The 23,418-nt window shown below is 35.6% G+C and overlaps 3 protein-coding genes across 4 annotated transcripts; all 3 read left to right on the top strand.

Annotated features, from left to right (window-relative positions):
• Positions 1 to 846: 846 nt before the first annotated feature.
• On the top strand, positions 847 to 2,820 carry LOC133876412 (U-box domain-containing protein 33-like). The gene is made up of 3 exons (XM_062314693.1): positions 847 to 1,289; positions 1,553 to 1,790; positions 2,502 to 2,820. Exons 1-3 carry the CDS (start codon positions 1,022 to 1,024, stop codon positions 2,731 to 2,733), a joined length of 738 nt encoding a protein of 245 aa, XP_062170677.1. The 5' UTR covers positions 847 to 1,021; the 3' UTR covers positions 2,734 to 2,820.
• A 7,853-nt stretch (positions 2,821 to 10,673) lies between these two features.
• On the top strand, positions 10,674 to 15,136 carry LOC133875023 (DEAD-box ATP-dependent RNA helicase 20). 2 transcript variants are annotated; one of them, XM_062313003.1, is made up of 10 exons: positions 10,682 to 10,997; positions 11,118 to 11,782; positions 11,888 to 12,067; positions 12,173 to 12,334; positions 12,438 to 12,592; positions 13,157 to 13,249; positions 13,394 to 13,479; positions 13,560 to 13,786; positions 14,552 to 14,785; positions 14,877 to 15,136. In XM_062313003.1, exons 1-10 carry the CDS (start codon positions 10,942 to 10,944, stop codon positions 14,978 to 14,980), a joined length of 1,962 nt encoding a protein of 653 aa, XP_062168987.1. In that variant the 5' UTR covers positions 10,682 to 10,941; the 3' UTR covers positions 14,981 to 15,136. The 2 variants fall into 2 exon arrangements, 1 of the variants encoding a protein (XP_062168987.1); XR_009901427.1 differs by lacking the exon at positions 14,877 to 15,136 and having other exon boundaries at positions 10,674 to 10,997; positions 13,560 to 14,419; positions 14,552 to 14,690.
• A 1,840-nt stretch (positions 15,137 to 16,976) lies between these two features.
• LOC133875912 (large ribosomal subunit protein uL15x-like) lies at positions 16,977 to 17,575 on the top strand. The gene has a single exon (XM_062314184.1). It carries the CDS (start codon positions 17,005 to 17,007, stop codon positions 17,443 to 17,445), a length of 441 nt encoding a protein of 146 aa, XP_062170168.1. The 5' UTR covers positions 16,977 to 17,004; the 3' UTR covers positions 17,446 to 17,575.
• Positions 17,576 to 23,418: the final 5,843 nt, after the last annotated feature.

The raw sequence follows: 23,418 nt of genomic DNA, 5'->3' as shown, positions 1-23,418 counted from the left end.
AATGTCTTTTTCAGAGTTTATTTTTTTTTTAATTTAGTGTATCAATCTTTTAATTATTTGCAATCTCATCCCCTCCATTAAGAATTTTCGTTAACTCCTAATTGAAGGGTGTTAAAATTTCTAAAATACCTCCAATTGTTTTAGGAAAAAAAAATTGCAAAGATTAACAGTATTTACAAAAATACCTATACCTCAGTCTTTGCAAAAAAATAAATAAATAATTTTTTTAAAAAAAAAAAAAAAACAGAAATATTTTGAAAATTTTTATGGGATTTAACGAAAAATTCTAATGGACGAATAACATTACAAACAATTGAAATATAGATATACTAAATTAATAGAAATTAAACTTTAAAAGAAACACCGCAAAAATGGTGTCATTTCACTTACTAGAAGTTTAAAACCATGTTGCCATTGGCATAGGAATCATAGGACAAACTACAAAGCTCCAGATGTAGCTCAGCCGGCCAAGGGTTGGGAAAACATAGAATCAATTGAAAAGTGAAAAAAATCCTACCACATTGTAAGACCCATGTGGTTTCTCAGCAAGAAAGCACTTTGTAAGACCCATTTTGTGTGTTTTTTTTTATCAGCAAGAAAGACATGCAGTACAAGTGCATGCTTATGCCTAACTGTAGGGCCATCAAAGACGCTTGTCCTAAATATGAGGCTGACACAAAAAGATGCTCCATTCCCAAACGAAGGTCAAATATCCCAAAGGACTAAAACAAGCTAGGGGTAATTAATAAAGGAGCTAGACGAAAGCAAAAAAGGTATCTTTTTTCTCTTAAAAGGCACGTATAAGATAAAGAGAAGGGTAGGGTGCTATGTGACATATCCATTTAGCCTCAAATCTTGACAAAAGAGAATCTCTCTCTTTTTTTCTTTTCTTCCGTGGCTTTGAGAGCAACGACTCTTAATAATTTCCCTGTTTTTCCCCCATATAAACTGACACCCAATTAATCTTGTTATTTTCGCTAGCTCTCAATTCCCAGAGTAGTTTTTTGTTCTTAATTTATGTATGGAAAGAACGAGAGAAATGGAAGAAGCAAATTATGGAGGACAGGCAGAAGAGATGGAAATACAATATTGTAGTTCGCGAATCATGTCACCAGAAATTGTGGAGATAATAGAGGATAACAAGACTACTGTTAAGGATGTTTATGTGGCTGTCGGAAAAGATGACATGGATGTGCTGCAATGGGCTCTTGATAATCATGCTGTGTCCCCCGGTGCTCGGGTTTTTCTTGTCCATGTTTTTCCTCCTATCACCTACATACATACGCCTGGTAACCCCAATGCTTGTTATTTATCATCTTTTCCTTTTGATTTTCTCTCTATCTGGCCGTTTTGAAATCACATATATCTCCCTTCTCTCTCTCTCTCTCTCTCTCTCTCTCTCTCTCTCTCTCTCAACTCATGTTAGACATGGAATAATAATTACTCATGTGATAAGAAGACTTAAAACAAGAATTTATATATTTAGATTAAATGATCCTCTCCCAGCCGGAGAGATTCAAATGGGATGAATTCTTTGTTAATTGTTTGATAGTTGGAAGATTATCGATGAGCCAACTGAGCCAAGAACAGGTGAGAGTTTACATAAATGAAGAGCATAACAGGAGAAGGAATCTGTTGCAGAAATATATCCGGTTGTGCAATGAGGCCAAGGTAACCGTGGACACAATGCTCCTTGAGAGTGATGCGACACCCAAAGTAATCCTTGATCTAATTCCTGTTCTTAACATCACCAACCTTGTCATGGGAACCAAACGACAACCTTACTCAAGGTACGTACGAGAGATGCCTCTTCATTGTAGTGGTCGATTGAATTTGGATGACCCTTAATTAATTATAACAAAAATTCTTGAACATGATAAGGCTTACTAAGCAAATTTGCTTATCACAAATTTGTCTCTGGTAATAAGGCTAATTTGAGCATATATATTATCTTGCATATATATGTTATTGCTCTTAATTAGCCTAATTAGATATTGGTTTCATGATCATAGAGTACTTTTCAGATCGAACATATCTATCAAATACTTGTTACTATCTAGGAATTTGTTTTTCAAAAATTGACGTCGTTTAGTTCATGACGTTTGTCCATTGTCGTGATACATGGGGTCGAGAAAAATATTTAATGTCGCTTGTACCATAAACGACATCAATTTACATTTGTTAATGTTCAAACGACGTGTGTAAACCATTTTATGTTGTTACTATTTGAACGATGTAATTTTTTTAAAAAAATTTTAAGCCTAATATTTCTGCAGTTTTGCAATCGTATCTTTAAATTTTAAAAAAGTTACAATGTCGAGTTCTCATATTTTAAAAATTTGTAGTGTCACTCATTCCATTAGGATTTTTCGTTAAATTCTAACGAAAAATGTAAAAATCTCTAAAATATCCTCGTTCTATATATATATATATATATATGGGAGACTGAGGAAACATTGCATTGGACAATTAACTTGTTAAATTCTCATTGTTTTATATAGGAGACTGAGGAAAAAAATGCCGAAAGGAGAATTTGTCAAAAAGAATGCACCTGACTTTTGTGAGGTCACCATTGTTCATGATGGCAAGAAGGTAGTTGACAGTAAACAGGTAAAAGATGCTGTTCATTCATCCCCGGCATCCAGTCCGGCGAGCTCAGAAATTTCTGGCTGCCACTCTAAAAGGAACTTCTTTGAGTGTGTTTGCTTTGCAGGCAAGTTCAGCGGAAACTAATGCGTTGGTTTGTATATATATATATGAATGCAACGGTACATTTTCTGAAAGTACATTAAATAGAAGCAAGAATACTCTCCAAATATACATACATACATACATATATATATATATATAAACTGCAAGCACAGGTCTTGTAGCCATTATATATATATATCTCTGAAAAATGGGTTCTCTCTCTTGTCCTGTGTGTAAGACTGAATAAAATAATATTTAGAGTAACGCTATAGACCACATTTTTATCTCACAACTATCTCATAATGCTGACGTGACAATATATATATCAACTAAGCGTTAGTTGAAACTATCAGGTCAACATGATAAATACTAAATAATTGTAGGATAAAAATGTAATTTATAAAATTACTCAAAAGCAAAATCCTCAAAGTTTTTAGAAATATGCAATTGATGACAAGATAATGTGCCAGCCAAAGGATTACACTGCTGTAGATAACATTTTTGTTCTTATACAAGAAATTGGAGTTTAATATACTACTATTGAAAGAGTCTGAGAGAGAAATTAAACATGGTGTGTGTGTGTGTGTCTCTCTCTCTCTCTCTCTCTCTCTCTCTCTCTCTCTATATATATATATATATATATGAGATAAATGATATTTTGCCATCCAAAGACACAACTATTGATTTTATTTTTTTTTTGAATTGTTTTTTATTTTTTTAAAAAAATAAAAAATACAAAACTAGACTGCAACCTATTTACATGATTTTGTAATTTTTTGTTTAATAAAAAAAATTAATAGCTATGTCATGGGATGACAGTATATATATATATATATATATATATATGAGTACAGAAGCTGCCATGCTCATCTGTATTTCCCAGTTCAAAAAGCAAAATGCTAAGAGATCAGATTAAAAGCAGATGATAGATATAATCCTTACTGGAGTACTCTTGAGGATGTCATGTCCAGTAAAATATATGTTTATAAGAGGAATGGTATATGTATAATACAATTGCATTGCATGCAATCGCCATCTTAATCAGGAGCTTCTTAATTTTAAAAATCTTATTGCCTAAGGCTATTACCATTCCTTGATTAATTAAGGTATAATGTGACAATCCAAAAATTTAGTTTTAAGTTGGGTGGTTGAATTATCCACATTTGTTTTATAATAGATAATTAAAATTGGGCTTCATAAATGATTTTAGAGACTCTAATTATAACTTAATTAGTATTTTTGGAATAATAACGCAAATGCAATTGCCATTTTTTCTAGGTCATAACATAAATAGGGGTACATAATTCATAGATAGAATGATATTAAAAGGCATATTAACATCATAAACTTAAGAAAATCACTAGCCAAGAAAAGCTTCAAAAACCTACAATGCCCCCAAAAAATATATATCCAATTTTATTTTATTTAAAAAAAAAAAAAAAAAATCATTTGGATTCTAAAGAACCGCTGATTTGATGGGGCAGTTTCTTTGATCGGCTAAACAAGAAAGTAGGCAATAATTAAGGTCATCATATATTGCTATCCCATGAAAATTATGAAATATTTAGATAAGGATTTTGTTAAATAATTAAAAGTATTATTTCATATAAGTCCATGATGGCGGACTCAGGTAATTGACATTGGAAGGGCAGATAAACATAATTTAAAATAGAAATTAAATAATTTGTCATACAATATGTATCACAAAGGTACATTATAAAAATTCATTATAAATATGTGCCAAAATTAATACATTAGCAACAAAAACATGTTGGCACTAGTACAAAAAGACAGAAATATAAAGTGTTCAAAAATCTAGTTTACGTCATTTTAGAGAAACAAAATCATCAAGTATCGAATCTAAATTGAAGCTCTCAGCAATTTTCCTTTCAATATATACGATCAAACTATTTGCAAGAAATTCATTTTTCATTTTGTTGCGAAGTCTTGTTTTAACAATTTTCATAGCTGAAAAAGCTCGTTCGGTAGTCGCTGTAGACACTGGAATAGTCAAAACAAGACGAATCAATCTATCAATAAGATAGTATGTCTTTGATTTTCTTGTCTCTGTCAATCTTTGACATAATTCTGCAACAGAAGACAAATTTTGTAACTTCAAATCATTATGCACATCAAATTCAAAATACTTCAACTGGAATCCCAAATTAATTTTTTTCCTGCTCAGAAAAATCAAGAGGATAATACACATCCCCAATACTACATATATCATCAATTTTAAAGGATTTATAACCATCTTTTGAATCCAAAGCTGAGCTAAATGTCAAAAATTTGATTGGCTTTTCACCAAACCTACAATTAAGCTCTTGCAGTTGAAAGTCTATAGTAGCATTGAATATATCAAAATAATAATGATGTTCCACAGTAATGTAATTCTGTTGATTACAACATCGACCTTTAATATAACGAGCACTCATGTCTGGGATATCAATTTCGAATTTCTTGGAGAAAGAGACAATATTCTCAAGCAATTTATCCCAATCATCAACTCTCAATTTTTTGATAAGTTTTTTCGCAGCAAAAACTGAATTAATAACATTCAAAATGTCTTGAGATTTTTGCTGCAAAGCTTGACAAAGAAAGTCAGTGATACCCATAATTTCTTCCATCAAATGTAAAATAAATATGAATTCGAAGAATATAACCATTTTATAAGCAGTATTAACATCTCCACGTTAAGAGTAATTAGCTCATTCTCTTCTAATTATTTCAAGCACTGAACAGGTAGCATCAAACATATTTATTAAGCTACAAATAGAATTATAATGAGAACCCCAACAAGTATTACCAGCTCATTTCAAAGTGTCAATTTAGTTAGCTCCTTTTCTAGTTTCAAGATCACAAATAGCTCGCATATGTGCAATTTACTCTACTTAAGTAGCTTGTAGTTGATCGTGACATTTACATGAAGCACCAAACATATTAATAATGGAATTCAAATTTGTAAAAAAAACTCATGAACAGAAACCACTTCTCTAGATGCAGCAACTAATGCTAATTGCAATCGATGAACAAAGCAATGAATATAGTATGCATAAGGACAATCATTAAGAAATAATGCATGCAATCTTTTTCATTCACCACGCATATTGCTAGTTCCATCATATTCTTGTCCAAGAATATTTTGAATGTCAAGTCCATGATGAGAAAGAACATTAGCTATTTTATTCTTGAGAGTCAATGCCGATGTATCTTTAACATGAACAAGATCAAAGAAGCATTCTTGTATAAAACCATATTTGTCAACAAATCTCAAAACAATAGCCATTTGTTCTTTTTTAGACTCATCTCGTGCTTTATCAACAATAATGTAAAATTTAGAGTCTCCAATTTCTTCACGAATTTTATATCGCACTTTACTTGCCATGACTTGTAAAATCTCATTTTGAATTCTATGTGAAGTATACTTTGCAAATTTATGAGCATTTTCCAAAACAACTGTTGCAACTTTTTCATTATATGATGTCAAAATTTTAATCATCTCAAGAAAATTACCTCGATTTTTTGAATCAGGAGTCTCATCATGACCTCTAAAAGCATATCCTTGAAATGCAAGCCACCGAATAACATCAATAGAAGTTTTTACACGTAGTCAATTATTTTGAATTTGTTTAGTACTTTGTGCATTCAATAATTTATCAATATGTTGTGATTATTGTTTTAAATCCTCACAAGATTTCACAACATTATTATGGGGTGAACAAGGATCATCTCCAATATGAGTAAAAAAGGCACGTTTCTTTCCATCATGAACCTTTTTTCCAATTTCTAAATCCCTTGGTAATAAATACATCTCATCCAAGACGTCCAACTGGTTTCATTGTAAAAAGATAGCATGGCAGACAATATGTGGCATCCGTAGTAGGAGAAAACTCAAGCCAAGATGAAAATTGTGTGAACCACGAAACTTGAAAACAATGGGGATGATTTTTTTGGTTCAGAAAGTGGATAGTCTAGACGAAAATATTGATATGGACGCGCTTTCAAATAAGCCATTCTTATTTCATCACGTCAATTGACTGTATAGTCTCACATTGGAGGACGTTTTTCTGGATCCCGTTCTATAGAAAAAGTATCAACTTCGTTAACATCAAACGTGGATGATTTAAAAGGAATCTCTTAAGCTTCCACAATTAGAGATTCATAAGGATTGATGTTCTTTAACTTTAACCTTTTGAGATTTAAGAGGACGTTCTTTGAAATTTGAAGTTTCAGCATTACAATTCAATGGTGGATTACTTTTTGGAACATCAACTTCTTTTCTTTTGAAGAATGACTCGATAGTTTTAAACTTTGACATGCTTGATAAACCTAAATTTTTCAAGTTAAATTACAACCCCATAAGAGACAATCAAAGTTATAAAAATAAAAAATCAGAGTCTAACAATCATACAATCTTAAAAAAAAGAAAAAAAAAAAAAAAAAAAAAAAAAAGGTCTATATAACACTAAACTAAAACAAATTCTGAAAAACTAAAAATTCCAATTATAACATCATTCATAATTTCATATATAACCCAAAACTAAAAAAAAAAAAAAAAAAAAAAAAAAAAAAAAAAAAAAAAAAAAAAAAAAATCTGAAAATTTGAATAGAGAGATTACCTTCACCTTGTAGACAAATTCAGCACAAGTATTGAGCTTAGTGGAGAAGCAATGCCAAAAAATGGTGAAAAACCTATTGTCCTCTTCCCTCTTCTATTCTTCAACACTTGCAAACCTCAAAACTAACATTTTTTTACAAATTATAAAAAAAAAAAAAAAAAAAAAAAAAAAAAAAAAACCTTCTCATAGAACACTCAAAATAATACCTCAAAAAAGTGTTAGCTTCCACAGTTTCTAAGTTTCACTTCAAGACTTCACATCACAGACTTCCTTTTCCACCACCCACAAGCACCACTGCACCAGTCACCAGCACCCTCACAAGTCACAGCCGCACAATTTTGTTTTTGTGAAGGTTTTTTTTTTCATCATGTCATTTCTCTTATATGTTGTCTTCATTTCTTGAGTTGTGCAACGTGCGTTGAGGTGAAGTCTAGCACTATGCGTTGCTATCAGCTGTCGTCTCATCTTCCACGGAGATGGAGTGTCGTGCTAGACTGCTAGTAGATGGCCAAGAGAGTAATGGTCAGAATTAGAAGCATGCTATGAGATATTGGGAAAGACTCATGGCAAAAGTTAAGTTGCAAGTAAAGTATGTAGGCTTTTGGCTATTGGTGGGGGCCGTGGGGCTAAACTTGGGAGTTTCAAGTCTGGAAGACCAAAACAGTATACTACTTTTTTTTCTTTTTCTTTTTTTTAGGAGCCAGCAAGGGCCATGGCCTCTGCCGGCCCTACTGTGTATAACCTTATAATGACCACATTTCAATCAATACTAGGAAAAGAAGAAATTAAGTTCTTATCTGATAGCATTTAAGTTCACCTTGTAATGTTGTATACATTTGAATATCATTAATACAGTCATTTTAGAAAGAACTTGATGCTATGTCAAAATGATTGCAATTCAAGTGTAAGCTATTACAAGTAATAAATGTTAGACACTGATCAAGGTCGATTCACGAGAAATGTTAAACACTTAAGTAAAGTTTTTATTATTGTCCGGCAAATTAGAAAGAATTAGTTGTTGTTTTTTCACTAAGGAATGCTGAGACGGGATATACTTAAAATAAACTAGAATAATTACACTGGAGGTAAGAAAAAAAATAATAATAATAATGGGAGAAGCACTAGGGATTCAAGAATCTACTTAGCATTCTATTACATTTAAGTGAGATATTTTTAACTCAATTAGGTTAAAGAATTAACTCTCCTAATCGAAAAGTAAAAAGATTAAGTATTGAATCAAGTGTAAAGTAAATTGAACTTGAATTTGTTTGAGAATTTAATTCCAAAAACATGATAAGGGAGATTACGTTTTCATTATATTCCCAATCATATCAATCCATACGCACAAACCATGCATATGCTATAATATATCAACTCTCCTAATCGTATCAACATGAAATTTTCCTCAAAATCAAAAAACAACAACAACCATTCGGCCTGTACAAACGGAGCGGTTATAATCACCATGTAACTGATAATTGCTTATAATCGCTAGCCTCATAACCACATAACCCGCTTTTGAAGGCGGTTATAAATAACCGCTAACCGCCTAGGATGGAGCGGTTAGCCGTTTTAGGGGTAGACGATTAATAACTGCTAACTGCATACCCTTATATATAAATAATATAAATATTTATATTATATATTTAATATAAAAAAAAAAATAACTTCGTTACACAAAGTGATGTATTTAATTTTATTAAAAAAAAATCTTCCATCCGCTCTAAAATTTTTATTCTCTTTGATAACAAGCAAAGATTATACTTGGGATCACAATTTATTATTAATATCTTAAAATCTGCAAAAAATTCAAATACTACCTTTAAGTCTTTATATCTAAGATTCCGGTGCCTTATTCAACTTTTTTCAAGGTCCTACAGTTCATCTTTAAGGCAACAAATTAAGAGGGTTTGATGAAAATCTCATCAGCCAAATGGCCGGGTATTTGAATTGGTATATGGATATATAATTCTTTACACTTGTCTTGGACTCTTGGTATATACTGTTCAATTTTACAGGGAACGGAGAATTACAGTACCTTTGTCAATAGATATGACATGGACTTTTTCAATTACTTATTTGATAAGTCCTTATTTTTTAAAAAAATAATCACAAAAAGGGCCCAAAAATCCACGTATAAAAAGCGGTTATTAACCGCCGATTATAAATTTTAACAACCGTTAACCGCTTTAGCGGAGCGGCTGTTGTTGTTAAAATTCAATAACTACCTATAATCGTTAACCACAACCGCTTGTACGTCCTAGTTCACTTTGTCGATATCAAATCAACCAGTACCCCACTTGTTTTCTTTATTTTTCCTTTGCTAAAAATTCTACTACCTCCTACAAAAAGTGACTTTATACATTAATATATCATTTTATGCTCCGTTTGTTTCAGTGTAAAATGATTTCTGGAAAACGATTTCGGCATTTTCCGGTGTTTGTAGAGGCGAAAATAATAGTCAACGAAAATCATTTTCGGTTTGACCATAAAAGCTTCTTTAATTTTCGGAAAACGATTTACGATTTTTAAAACCGTAAATCGTTTTCCGAAATGAAACTCTTCGTCCTTACACGTATGTTTGATATCCGATCGTCAGAATTTAACAATTATCGGTCGTCGGAATTCGATCGGCGTCGGAGTCCGTCAACATCCGGTCGTCGGAATCCAGTCGGCGCTAGAGTCCGAGAACATCCGGTCGCCGGAATCCTGCCGGCGCCGGAATCAAGTTACTGGAATTGTACCGGCGCTGGAATCTTGCCATGGGATGACCAAATTCTGGCCGGAATTTACCGGTTTCCGGCCAAGTCGGCCGGATCTGGCCAAAACGGCCGGGATCCGACCTGATCTGGACGGATCCGGCTATTGATCCAGCCGAATCTGGCCAAAACGGCCAGGATCCGGCCGGATATGACCGGATCTGGCCATTGATCCGGCTGGATCCGGTCAAATTTTTTCGCCGGAATCCGGCGATGGCAACCGAACGTTGCCGAATTCCGGCGACATTTGTCAAACTCTGATTTTTGCATTTCGTAATTTTTTCGAGCGAACCAAACACCGAAAAATATTTTCAAGAAAATCATTTTTTCTGAAAATAATTTCGTCGAAATCATTTTACGTCGAAATAAACGGAGTATTAAGCTCAAGTTAATGATTAAAAAAGATATTTCAAAACTAACTATAAAATATAAGAATTAGTTCAAAACAAATTAGGATAATACTTGCATATAATAACACATTTAAAAATAAAAGAAAAAATTTAGGTGATCCAAGAACAAGAACAACAGATACAGTGATTGCCAGGAAATTAGAAATCATCCTCACACGCGCGGGGTCGCTCGCACGCACGTAGACGCAGATATTTTCCCTCCCAACAACAATAAATTGCTGAGACACCCTCTCTTTCCCCAAATTCCCACATCGCAAATCTCTCTGAGTCTCGGCCACCGGAAATAACCAAAGCAATTCCCGGCAAAGCAAAACACAGAGAACTGCGAAAGTAAACCAATATTTTCTTTTATTCCTTAAAAGAAAGTTGCCTCCTTTTGTTTTGAAACCCTAAACAGTTCCTCTTTTTTCCTATTTCGATCTCCCGCGGAAGCAGTAGCACCAAAGGATCGTACTACCGACGATGAACCACTACGACAATCGCTACGCCGATCCCAGCTCCTATCGTGAGCGTCGGAGGTAAGCTTTTTGATTCAGATCCACGTTTTCACTTTTAGTTCCAAGAGTATTGGGTGTTCAAAGTTCAAAGTTTTGCTCTTGGTTTTTTGATGAGTAACTATAGCACATATCTTTTTGCAGTGACCTGATAGGGCCACCGGCTCCTGGGGGTCCACCGGCGATAGGCGGCTATGGCCGCGGTGGGCCCGTCCCGTTGGGGGGTCCCCCTCCTCCGGTTTATGGAAGAGGTGGTGGGTCGGCACCACAATCCGGTGCCAGTAATTTCAACGGGTATCCGCCGTTTGAGCCGCCGGTTGGCCGATTCGATATCGGCCGAGGCGGTGGAAGAACGGGAAATGGACATGTGGGAGTTGGGGATAGGAGAGTGGGCAGTGTAGGCCGTGGTGGTGCTGGTGGAAGAGGCTATGATTTGGGGCGTGGCGGTGGTAGATTTGGTACAAGCCGTGATGGTGGTGTGAGGAATAAGATTGATGGTGGAGGGCGTGGTGGGAATGCAGGTTTTGGCGGTGGACGAGGTGGTGGGAGGGGATTGGAGGGGCGTGGTGGTGGAAGAGGAGGTAGACATGGTGGTGGGGGGTCGAGAGGGGATTTGGACAACATTGCTTTGCCCAAGCAGGATTTTGGGAATTTGGTCCATTTTGAGAAGAATTTTTATGTTGAGACTCCTTCGGTGCGGGCGATGAGTGAGCATGAAGCTGTGGTTTATCGGGCGAGAAGGGAGATCACGGTCGAAGGGCATGATGTCCCAAAGCCAATTAGGATGTTTCAGGAAGCTAATTTCCCTGGTAACTCTATGCTCATGAGTGTGTAATTTAGTATTTGGTTATTGCTGTTGATATAAAGTTTGGAATGTTTTATCTTTAGCTGAATTATGTAATTTGATGTGTTAGATTACTGCCTTGAGGTGATTGCAAAACTGGGTTTTGTTGAGCCAACAGCAATTCAGGCTCAAGGATGGCCAATGGCTCTTAAGGGTAGGGATTTAATTGGTATTGCTGAGACTGGTTCTGGTAAGACTTTGGCATATCTGCTTCCTGCTTTGGTACATGTTAGCGCACAGCCTCGATTGGGTGAGTATTGTTTGCCTTCTTTGAGGTTTGGGTTGACAGTCTTTGACTCTTTGTTGGCCTGTAATTTATGCTTATATCCACTGTTCTTTTGTTACAATCATTCAGTACAAGGTGAAGGTCCCATTGTATTGGTGTTAGCACCTACAAGAGAATTAGCCGTTCAAATTCAAGAAGAAGCTGTAAAATTTGCGTCACGTGCCAATATTAGAAGTACATGCATATATGGTGGTGCTCCTAAAGGGCCTCAAATTCGTGATCTTAAAAGAGGTACTTGTGTTGCTTTCGTGTGTAGCTCTTTTCGCTGTTCATAAATCTATGTGGACCGAGATTGGTAGTGGAACATAACCATTTTACTTTTGCCACATGGCAGGTGTGGAGATTGTCATTGCTACACCTGGTCGACTGATAGATATGTTGGAAGCCCAACATACAAACTTGCGAAGAGTGACTTACCTCGTGTTAGATGAGGCTGATAGAATGTTGGACATGGGATTTGAGCCTCAAATTAGGAAAATTATTGCCCAGGTATAACACTTTCACAGTGTATTAAACTTTTTCTTTATGTTATTTTGTGCAATTCTATGTGAATTAAAGGAAGGACAAACTCTGTGGGTGTTGATGTAATAGAGCGGGTTTAAGGACGTTTTCTTTGCACAAGGTATCACTGGGTCATTTTAATCAACCAATTTATTCCAAATTCGGGATCATGAAGTTATAGATTGAGTTGCATTGGTAGCATGGATGTAGTGTGTTTTTTTTATAAGTAAACAAAGTAAAAGGTAACTGCCCCCGTGGAGGATCGAACTACAGACCTTCAGTTTACTAGACTGACGCTTTACCAAATATTTTGGTAATTTACATGTTTGAGTTGCAATGAGCCCATGGATGTAGTGTATTTTCCCTTTAGTTGAAATATGAACAAAATTCATCCCTTTATTGGCATAAAAGGAATTGATATATAGGACCATAATTAATTTACTTTTAGAAATATACTTAGATCTATGATGAACTTCATCTCACCCTTAATTTAAATGGTGTCTTTCTACCTTAAAAGTTGCAGCATTATTAAAACGTGTTTTGACATTGCAGATCCGGCCAGATAGACAGACATTGTATTGGAGTGCCACATGGCCAAGGGAGGTTGAATCTCTTGCAAGGCAGTTTTTACGCAATCCATATAAGGTTTACTTCTAAACTGCATGTGGATACCCACATACACACGGATGCACATTACCGCAAATTGATGCTCATCTTCTTCTTTTTTTGCATTTTTGGCTGAAAACTTTATGCTTATATAGTGTCCTTTGAATCATTATGATCTTTAAGGTAGTTATTGGATCACCGTATCTGAAAGCAAACCAATCTATAGTTCAAGTTGTTGAAGTTGTGACAGAGGTGGAGAAATATAATAGGTTTGTCTCGATAACTGGTGTCTGTAAAAGACAGATGTTCTTTTTGTCATGATTATGCTCAATATGTTATGTCCATGCAGGCTGATCAAACTGCTTAAAGAAATCATGGACGGGAGCCGAATTCTAGTATTCATGGAGACAAAAAAAGGATGTGACCAAGTCACAAGGCAATTGAGAATTGATGGGTGGCCGGCTCTATCCATCCATGGCGATAAAAGCCAGGCTGAAAGGGACTGGGTCCTTGCTGAGTTTAAAACTGGCAGAAGTCCTATAATGACTGCCACTGATGTTGCTGCACGGGGTCTTGGTAGGATTACTGTGTGTTAGGAGTCTTAGGTTTTTGCATCTAGGTCTTGAAATTCCAGAATAGGCGAGTTGGCCGGCTGCTGTCCAGTATCCTGAGAATATAATTGTGGTTTGGGTGCGAAGGGAGGGGCCATGACAGGGACTGCTAAATTTTTATTTGCACACGAGTATTATGTTTCAACTTCTTTAAGGGATTTATTATTTATGAGTTTAATGGAGGTGTGAGATTTCCCATACTAGGATGTTCCTCAACAGAACTCCATTGGGTATTATCTTATTCATACAGCTCATGTTACATGGACACTAGGAGGCTAGGAGCATAGTTTCACGGATATTGCTTGGATAATAGTTCTCCAAATTTTTTGGGCTATGCCATTTATATTGTGGAAGCGAATTGGTAATAAGTTAGGAAGTAGAGCTGGCTTTTATGAGGTTGGCTACCGACTTTTTTGCTAGAGTTGGTATTGCTCCTATCATCAAGTGTCCAATTAACATAGTTAAAGTTGTCGCAGTCCATCCACTGTTATGGAGCTGGTCATTGTCGCAGCCTGGTTGACTCACACATGCTTATACATTGATTGAATATGGAAGTGGTGGTGGTGGTGAAGCTGCTCCTTATCCCTGCAAGGTTAAGGTGGGCACATTTATGTGATGAATGTGTTATCTTAAATTTGATCTCTCAGATCTTAGGAGAGCAGGGATAAGGATATTGCTTAATATTGTTTCGCCTTTAATCTGACTCTAACTTCTAGTTTATTGGTTGTAGATGTGAAGGACATAAAATGTGTGATCAATTATGATTTCCCATCAAGCCTTGAAGATTATGTCCACAGAATTGGCCGAACTGGTAGGGCAGGGGCAAAGGGGACTGCCCTCACGTTCTTAACACATGCAAATGCAAAGTTTGCTAGGGATCTGGTCAAGATCTTGCAAGAAGCAGGGCAAGTTGTGAGTCCTGCATTGACTGCATTGGCCCGATCAGCTGGTTCAGCTCTGGGAGGTAACTCATTGAAATTTTTGTTTAGTGTCAGCGGCATCTGAGTTGTAAATAAGAAGATGAACATTTTGGTTTCTGTTTTCTTTTTTCCTAGGATCTGGGGGAAACTTCCGCTCGAGAGGACGAGGCGGGTATGGCAATCGGTCTCTGATTTCAGGCTCTAATGTTATCCCCATTGGTGGAAGGAGACCATGGTAGTTTGTGAGCATTGCTGCTGCTGTTAGCATTCATGTATTTCCTATCAACATAGGATAATCTGTAGAGAACTATTAACGTTGTGATTGCAGCTTGCTTATTGTCACTTTCTATGCCTTTGAACTTGTTCGTGTTAAAATCAGAGAGATTCTGTCAAAATGAATATGGCTGACACTGCGGATGTTGCATAGTCTGAATCTTTCAGACTTATATTTCTCGTACTTAACCCACAATCGTTGCTTTTGGCTTCTTTTTCCTCTGTATGTTGTGGGGGAAAGGAAGGATTGCCGGTTTCTTGGGAAAGTGGTGTTTGCTCTAACGTTGGTTTTCTCTTGAGAAATTTATCCAGATCTGATTCAAAAATAATAATTTGATCAATCTCAACGCATTTTATGAATATAATTTTATGTATTTCTAAATTAACCACCTAATATGAACTTTATACTTGCTAAGAAGCCAAAATGATTTAGTGGAAGAATTTCTATGTTCAGCTTTGGTAGTGAATGAATCAGTTAGGGTGTTTTGGAAGTTAGGATTATTGCTGATAATTTTTTATATGACTCGCGAATTCGACATGAGATTAAAGAATTATGGTTGAGGAGTTTGATCTATTTTTATGTTTTATTTATATAGTCTTATAAATATATTTCGACACGACTCGAACCTGACATACAATGTAATGACAAGCAACTTTTGATATATCCTTGTGAAATCGACACTAACTCAATACAAAATTAAAGAATTATAGTTGAGGGGTTTAACCTGTTTAATAAATGGGTCGGTTAGAGTTAACCGATATACTAGTATATAGCTTTATATTCATACCTCGTTATGATTCTACCCGACACAAAAACACGCATTATCACTCCTATTTAGGGTAATTTTTTGTTTTGGTTTTTTTTTTTTTGACATACTAGGACTACTTTTTGAAGTAAATAAATCTCATTATTAGAACAAGGGATTCCTCTATGGGGCCATTATTAAGCGGCATTTTTTGTATCTGACCATAGTTAGAATTATTAGCATTATTGGATGAACCCCACTCGTTTTGTGTTGAATTAATTGCAAAATATAAATCTTAAGAAAAAAAAAAAAAAAAAATATATATATATATATATATATATATATATATATATATAAACAATTGTAATTTATTCATTCTTCAAATAAAATAAAATAAAATAAAAAATTCTCTCATGACTTGGATTTTTTTTTTTAACCATTTCAAATGAAATAACACTTCGGCCAATACGGAGAAAGTGCACTACTTGCAAAATGTGATTACGGAACTCATTATGCTGGTAAGTTTTTTCATTTTTTAAGTGTAGTGATTGGCTTATTATTTTATAATAATTTTTTTTTTATATCAAAAAAGAAAGAAGTGGACGTACAGCTATTCTCAACATAAGAAAGGGGTGGTCACTCAACCACTCGTGGCAGCACGAACGGTCTTTATAAATAAAATGTCAACTTTACACTTGTACTTTCTTAAAATAAGTATGTTTAATATTTGTTTATTAAAAAACACAAAAATACTTTTCCAAAAATTTACCAAACAACTTTCTTGAATGAACCCCATAAAAAATATTTTCTCAAATGTAAATCTCACAATAAAAAAAAAAATTAAAAAAAAAAAAACATTTCTCAATTTTATATTACATCACAAGCTTTATAAAACCGAAATACAAAAAAAAAAACACTTTTCAAATTCATTAACAAAAAACATATATGTAATCTCTTTACATGAAATTCTAGATATTAAAATTTTATCCAACGATATAATTAGGGGTCACCTTACACTTTGGGGTTGCTTAAATTGATTTATTAATTTGAGTTCCAAATTCTGGACTTATAAAAATAAATAATCCTTTGATTTCAAAAAAATAAATAAAATAAATAATATACAAATATTTCGAAAATACCCATAAAGTGACCTAAATGGCTAAATGGTATTTTCCCAAAAATTCAGCCCTCCCCTATAAAAGCCCCCCAAACCCTAATTCTCCTCCTTCGCCGCTCACCCAAAAATGACAACCCGCTTCAAGAAGAACCGCAAGAAGCGAGGCCATGTGAGCGCTGGGCACGGCCGCATCGGAAAGCACCGTAAGCACCCGGGGGGTCGAGGTAACGCCGGAGGGATGCACCACCACCGAATCCTCTTCGACAAGTACCACCCGGGCTTCTTCGGCAAGGTCGGCATGAGGTACTTCCACAGGCTGCGCAACAAGTTTCACTGCCCCATTGTCAACGTCGACAAGCTGTGGTCGCTCGTGCCCCAGGAGGTCAAGGACAAGGCATCCAAGGACAACGTGCCGTTGCTCGACGTAACCCAGTTCGGCTACTTCAAGGTACTAGGCAAGGGGCTCTTGCCCGAGAATCAGCCCTTCGTGGTCAAGGCCAAGCTGGTGTCCAAGACCGCTGAGAAGAAGATCAAGGAAGCAGGTGGGGCGGTCGTTCTCACCGCTTAGGAGGTTATTGGGTATTTAATTTTGTGGGTTTTAATCTGAACTAGATTGTTTAATTGCTGTTGCAATTGGATCTGATATTTGGATATCATATATTTTAGAAAATGTTACAAGTTTCATGTTTTGCTATGAATTTTATTAGCTATGTTTGTTGGTTGGGTGTGAATTTTGGAGATGGAAAATGTGTTGAAGACGGGTTTCGTAGAAGAAAGATTGCCATTTTAAGAGTTTTAGCTATATGTTTGAGATAAAATAAGACCAATGTTGTTTTGATAGGATCATATTGCTTTCTGCTTTGGGAAGTTAATTCTAGGTTGTGCTTGATGGTCCAGCAATGAATCTCCTTGCTTTTGCTTATGTTTAATGCATCTTGGGTGTTTGGTTTGCTAGTTAATGACTTTGGCCTTCTAAAATGTCTGTGTAGTTTATACGGTTCATGTGCGTGCAGGTTTATGTGATCCTTTGCAGAACCTTTTTATGAACTCCTATTATAATGAAGTGTTTTTGTTTGTTGTCAGTAGTCACTGCTCTTGTCAAGTAATGGTGTGATGAATTTCAAGCCGTGGTTATTATTTCTGGGTCATTGACAGAATTTGCATAATGTAAATGCATCTCAATTTAGAGTGCTCTTTTTCGCCCATGCATCTAGCTAGGTTTGTGTGCTCCTCTAGTGAACTGATGCCAGTGAGGCATTTTTCTGAACTAATCCTGCTATATCATTTGGATCCAGCTTACGTCCGGTTGAAAAACAATTGGACATCCCGATTTAAGAGCACTATATTTAAGATGAAACGACATGGTGGAGGGTTGGTAAAACGTTGGAGGCAAATGCTTAAGTAGAAGACACTTTGATGTCGTTTCAAGGGGAAGGGAAAAACACCTCCGTTCCTCAACTTCTTCCTCTCAATTCTCACCTCAAAAACCCTAAGATAGAGTTGACTATCTTCTTCTTCTTCGTCTGTTGCTGATTCGTGACACAAACTGACAATGATGTAGCTAGGGTTTTTGAGGAGTGAATTGAGAGGAAGAAGTTGTCGAACGGAGGAGTTTTCCCCTTCTCCTTGAGACAGCATGAAAGTGTCTTTTGCTTAAACGTTTGCCTCCAATGTTTTACTAGTCCTCCACGACGCCGTTGTCTTAAACATAGTTCTCTTAAATTGGGACCTCGCAGCGTAAGCTGGATCCATATCATTTAACTCTAAGGTGAGAATTATTTTTGATTTATTTACACCTTTGGTAGGCTTAGGACTTTGGCGCCTGGTAGTTAGGGTTGTAATTGAGCTTAATCGGCTCAACAAACACATTTTTTAGCTCAAGTTCGACCAACCAAGGTCGAACAAATCTAATGAGCCACTATGTTTAAGTTCGACCAGCACAAGCCCGAGTCCCTTTTTTCATTTTCTCAAGGCTAGCCAAAACCCTAGGTTTGAGCTTAGCAAAGAAAGAAAGACTAATGCTATTCTTTCATACCAGTTCAATTTGTGGTTGAAACGGAATGCCTTTTAAGACATGTTACGTGGAGAGTAGTTAAAGGAAAAAAAAAAAACCAAGTTAGAAAAGAAGAAAGAGAGAAAACAACTGCATATATTAGTAGGGGATTTTATTTTTTTTTTCAACTTTTTTAATTGTTTTATATGGCTGAAAATATTTGGAAGCAACAATCATAAGCTCTTCCCCTAAAAAATTTCAATTTTTAGTCTCTGCCTCATGATCTATACTGCTCCAGTGGCATTGACATTATTGCCACCTTGCGTCAGCCCTCCGCATCTGGAGCTTCTGCTTCAATGTGCTGATGATTGAAATTGAAAGAGGCGACCAGAAGTATCCATTGGCCTACTACAACTTTGTGAAGACAAGGCCCTGTTTGGCAACCTCTCCTCTTCTGGAATCGGATTCTCTCCATTTCAATTAGCCGGTTGACTGTAAGGATTGTGTTAAAAACATCTAAGGTTTACAAATTGCCACCTCATTTAAAAGTCCATTAACGTTTTCTTATAGCAAACTTGACGTTCGTTAGGTTTGGTAGCTGCCATCTGGAAAACAAATGCGAATGGGAAAAGACAAACAAGAGAATAGAAAAAGACGAATCCCCTTCACTTGAATCCCTCTTATCTCTCTCTCTGTCTCTAATCTGTGAACTACTCAGAAAATGAATAAATAATAATCTATGAATTAGTTCTCTCTCTTTCATCTCTTTCATGGCCGGAATTGATTATCCTACGAAACCAAATATCATCACCACCACACCTCTAAAGCTCTTTGGCTTCAACATCCGAACGTTTTAGAAGAAAACGACTAGGGTCAACGTTAGTGATAATTAGTGAGCACAATCTCCAAGGCTTTGTGGGGAAAGAAGTCACACACGTAAAGGAAAAGAGAAACGAGAAAGAGACTGAAATTTCTAAAGAGAATGAGAAAGAAGGGGTTCATTTGGGCTTTTACTCTTCAAGACGACAATTTTTTTTTTTTTTAAATGACTTTTTAGGGTTTGGAAGTGTAAGTTTTACTATTCTCTAGTGTTTGGAAGATGTCAGCCCAGTGAGCAAAAGCTCATCGGAGTTGAGAGAGTATGTTTGCGGTTTTCTCAAAAACACAGTAACTTGTAAATACACCATTGTACATCAATGGAAGATGACTTTTGAAGATTAATGGCCCGTTTGGTGACCCTTTCCGCATATTTGATGTGATTTTTTTTTTTTTTTTTTTTTTTTAGTGGTAGTAAGAAGTAATTGATGTGATATAAAATAGAAAGAATTTATATAAAAAAAAAAAAAAAAAAAAAAATTTGTTGATGTAATATAAAAAGTAAAAAAAGTTTGAATGTTTTGAAGTTAATGTTTTTTTGGGAAAAGTGAAAATAAGAGAATTGGAGATCTGGATCCTCTCCGGTTAGAGTAAACTGGATAAAAGCCGGTTCACAGCTGAGATTTCTTTAAAGAAATCAAAGGTTAAAAAATTGCCACGTATGAAGCAATGCATTTAACGGGCGTCCAAAGCCCATGGTTAACTTTCTTTCATCCCAAAGTATAGACGCAAAGCAAAGCCAAGTTAACTCTTCCATCTGACTCTTTTTTTAAAAAGAAAAAAAAAAAATCTATTCCATTTGATCTGTTTCTATGATCTCCGAACTAATATTTTCTCTCTCATGGCTGAGATTGATTATCCTTCAAAACCAACCAAATACCATCACCACCACACCTCTAAAGCTCTTTGGACTCAACATCCAGAACTCAGATTTAAGCAAATCCACATTTGGGTCAACGTTAGTGATGATAAACCGTAGAAACGGTAAAGCAATTAATCACGAAAATCGGCATCTCCCTGAAGAGCACAAACTGAAAAGATCTCTCTCTCTCACCCTCTCTGTGTGCTCGTGCTTGGGGGAATCTTGCCAACAATTTCATTCAATGGTGGTCCAGTTTTTTTCCCCATCAATCACAAGTAAAGTCCCCAAAAATTTAGATGAGGCTATCTTCTTCTTCTTGTCGTCGTCCTTGATCGTTCTGATGATGCTAGACAAGCTGGCATCACATGATTAATTAATTCTGTGGAAAAAAGAAAATAAGGAACCATTTAGGCCTTGTTTGGAAGCCCACCCAAACTTGGACTTGTTTTCAAAATTACAAAGGCCCATGCAAATCCACATGTTTGGCCCACTATACCCATTTTTTTTTGTTTTGGGCTCGTTTTGCAAATTGTTTTTCTTGGGCTTTTGAAACGAATTCGTCAAACCTAGCCTGGCCCAGACTACGATGCCCAACCCACTTGAAATTTAGTTAAAATCAATTAAAGCTTGATTAACCTAACGGAATTAATGGTAACACTAGTGGTTGAACGTCCAAGCAGCGGAATAGGGTTGAAACGGAGTGGAGCTGGTTCCAGCTGCAATATGTGGTGACGCATATCCATTGTATGCAATTTTATTTTATTTTATTTTATTTATTTATTTATTATCATAATCGTCGACCTCAATTCAATCATTGAATCACGGAAGTTCAATTGTTGAGCCGTTGCAAAAACGTGTCAAACCATTGCCTATTCGAACACATGATTTGAGCAAGCAGAATTTAAAACCCAAGAATCTGTATTTGAGGAAACTGAAAGAAGATATGCGTTAATTTTATTGTTATTGAACTCGTCATTGCAACACTAATTGAATCTGCAGAACTTTTCTTATTCTTTTTATCTTCCAAATCCCTTTTTAACATCCTGCAAAATCTTTTGTAGTGTCATTTCTTATGATAATAATGGCACTTCACATATTTTACATCTGACCGAGATTCTTCATCCCTTGTTGATTGTTGTTTAGACCAATACTACCTATCTCTGTCATTCTTCCCCTTAGAATTATCCCTTATGTGCTTTGGTTAAGACATCGCCACAAGACCATTATCCTGATTATTGACAAGTTTTCTTCTTATCTCATATGACAAAAGAGCTCTGGTCACGTCTTCCAACTCTAGAGTTTCTTCCTTATACAATAATGTAGTAACCAGGTGATCATACGAAAGTAGAAGCAATGCCAACAGAAGTATTGCTTTATCTTATTGGTCAATCTTCATTCCGAAGTTGAACAATTGTGTATTCAACACGTTAAACTTGTTGAGGTGTGCAAACATATATGTATTTCCCTCCATTTGTAAACCATATGATTGTTTCTTCACGTATAACTTATTTGTCAGAGTTTTGCGTCACATATACACACTAATTTCAATGAAATTGGCAAATTGTCTTTGCATTTTCTTCTTGAATCACATTATTAATAAGTTCACCCGACAAATTAAGACGGATTGCACAAGCAACTTTGACATCCATCTCTTCTCACTCATCATCATCCATCTTCTAAGATTTCTTCATTTTTCCAATAACACTACGTAGACTCTTTGCATAAATCAAAATATATTTTACCCTTTTTTGCCAAAGAGAGAAATTTTTCTTATCATAAAACTTCCCATCTTCGTACTTGGTGCTCTCCACATTTACCGCAATTGTCAATCTGCATACCGAAACTGACTTTGATATCACTTATGAAAAAAAACTACGATTACAATAAATAAGACAAAACAATCGCATAGGTAGACCAAGATTTACGTGGTTCTCTCAATGTGAGTATGTTCATAGGCGGAACAGAAGCAATCATGAAAAAATTCACTATAAAAATAAAAAAAATAAAAAAATAAAAAAATACAAAATAGTGGAAAAAAGAAATTCAAAATTCAAAGTCCCAATAAATGCTACTTTGATTTATGTTTTAGTGTTGTGGACTTCATAAGAAGGCAATTAAGTCCGTCGACACTCTCGATCTCCTTAGGAGAGAAAATTGACTGGACCTTAACAGACTTGATGTTCAAGTCACAAACATCCAGAAGGTGGACTGTGGTCCGTGGAAAACGTTCGACATCGCTTTCAAAACGAACAGATCGAGTTCCACATATCGTAACCATCACAACTTCCCAACAGGTTTTTTGTCTTCGTCAATGGCAGTCGATCACCAGTCACAGCAACATCGATCGATCTAACACAATTAATCACCATTTAATTTTCTCTTAATTTGGTTTTAATGAGCATCTAATTAATACTTGCACTTAACGTTATTTTGAAAGGAATATTGTCATATTCAAACTTAATTTGTTTTGTACCACACGTAACTCGATCGATCTGCACATAAATTTTTTTTTTAAAAAAAAAAAAAAAAAAAAAACCGACGACGAATAAAATGCATAATAATGTCCGTAATGACATGATGACGACGACGACCTGAAACTGGTAGGAAACTAAAATTACAGGAATTATTATTGAAATAGGGTTCATCCTTGAAGTGATTTTTCAACTTAATTCTTCATTTTCCAAGACCCAACAAGACATACTCAAATTCAATAATAGATGGCTCTGGTCTGGATTTTCGACAGGTTCATAAGTCAAATGCAACAGGTACTACTACTTTTAGCTTCGGGGGGGACCAACATGTACATATCT

The sequence above is a fragment of the Alnus glutinosa genome, chromosome 8 (genome assembly GCF_958979055.1).
Source record: "Alnus glutinosa chromosome 8, dhAlnGlut1.1, whole genome shotgun sequence".
Classification (NCBI taxonomy): domain Eukaryota; kingdom Viridiplantae; phylum Streptophyta; class Magnoliopsida; order Fagales; family Betulaceae; genus Alnus; species Alnus glutinosa.
Note: the sequence above shows the minus strand (reverse complement) of the source record. Positions and strands in the feature narration are given on the sequence as shown.

Excerpts from the sequence above, each read along its gene's own strand:
- LOC133876412 (XM_062314693.1), top strand. The coding sequence starts at position 1,022 with ATGGAAAGAACGAGAGAAATGGAAGAAGCAAATTATGGAGGACAGGCA. Across the intron at positions 1,290-1,552 it reads CACCTACATACATACGCCTG|TTGGAAGATTATCGATGAGC; the intron begins GTAACCCCAATG and ends ATTGTTTGATAG. Across the intron at positions 1,791-2,501 it reads AAACGACAACCTTACTCAAG|GAGACTGAGGAAAAAAATGC; the intron begins GTACGTACGAGA and ends TGTTTTATATAG.
- LOC133875023 (XM_062313003.1), top strand. The coding sequence starts at position 10,942 with ATGAACCACTACGACAATCGCTACGCCGATCCCAGCTCCTATCGTGAG. Across the intron at positions 10,998-11,117 it reads TCCTATCGTGAGCGTCGGAG|TGACCTGATAGGGCCACCGG; the intron begins GTAAGCTTTTTG and ends ATCTTTTTGCAG. Across the intron at positions 12,335-12,437 it reads AATTCGTGATCTTAAAAGAG|GTGTGGAGATTGTCATTGCT; the intron begins GTACTTGTGTTG and ends GCCACATGGCAG.
- LOC133875912 (XM_062314184.1), top strand. The coding sequence starts at position 17,005 with ATGACAACCCGCTTCAAGAAGAACCGCAAGAAGCGAGGCCATGTGAGC.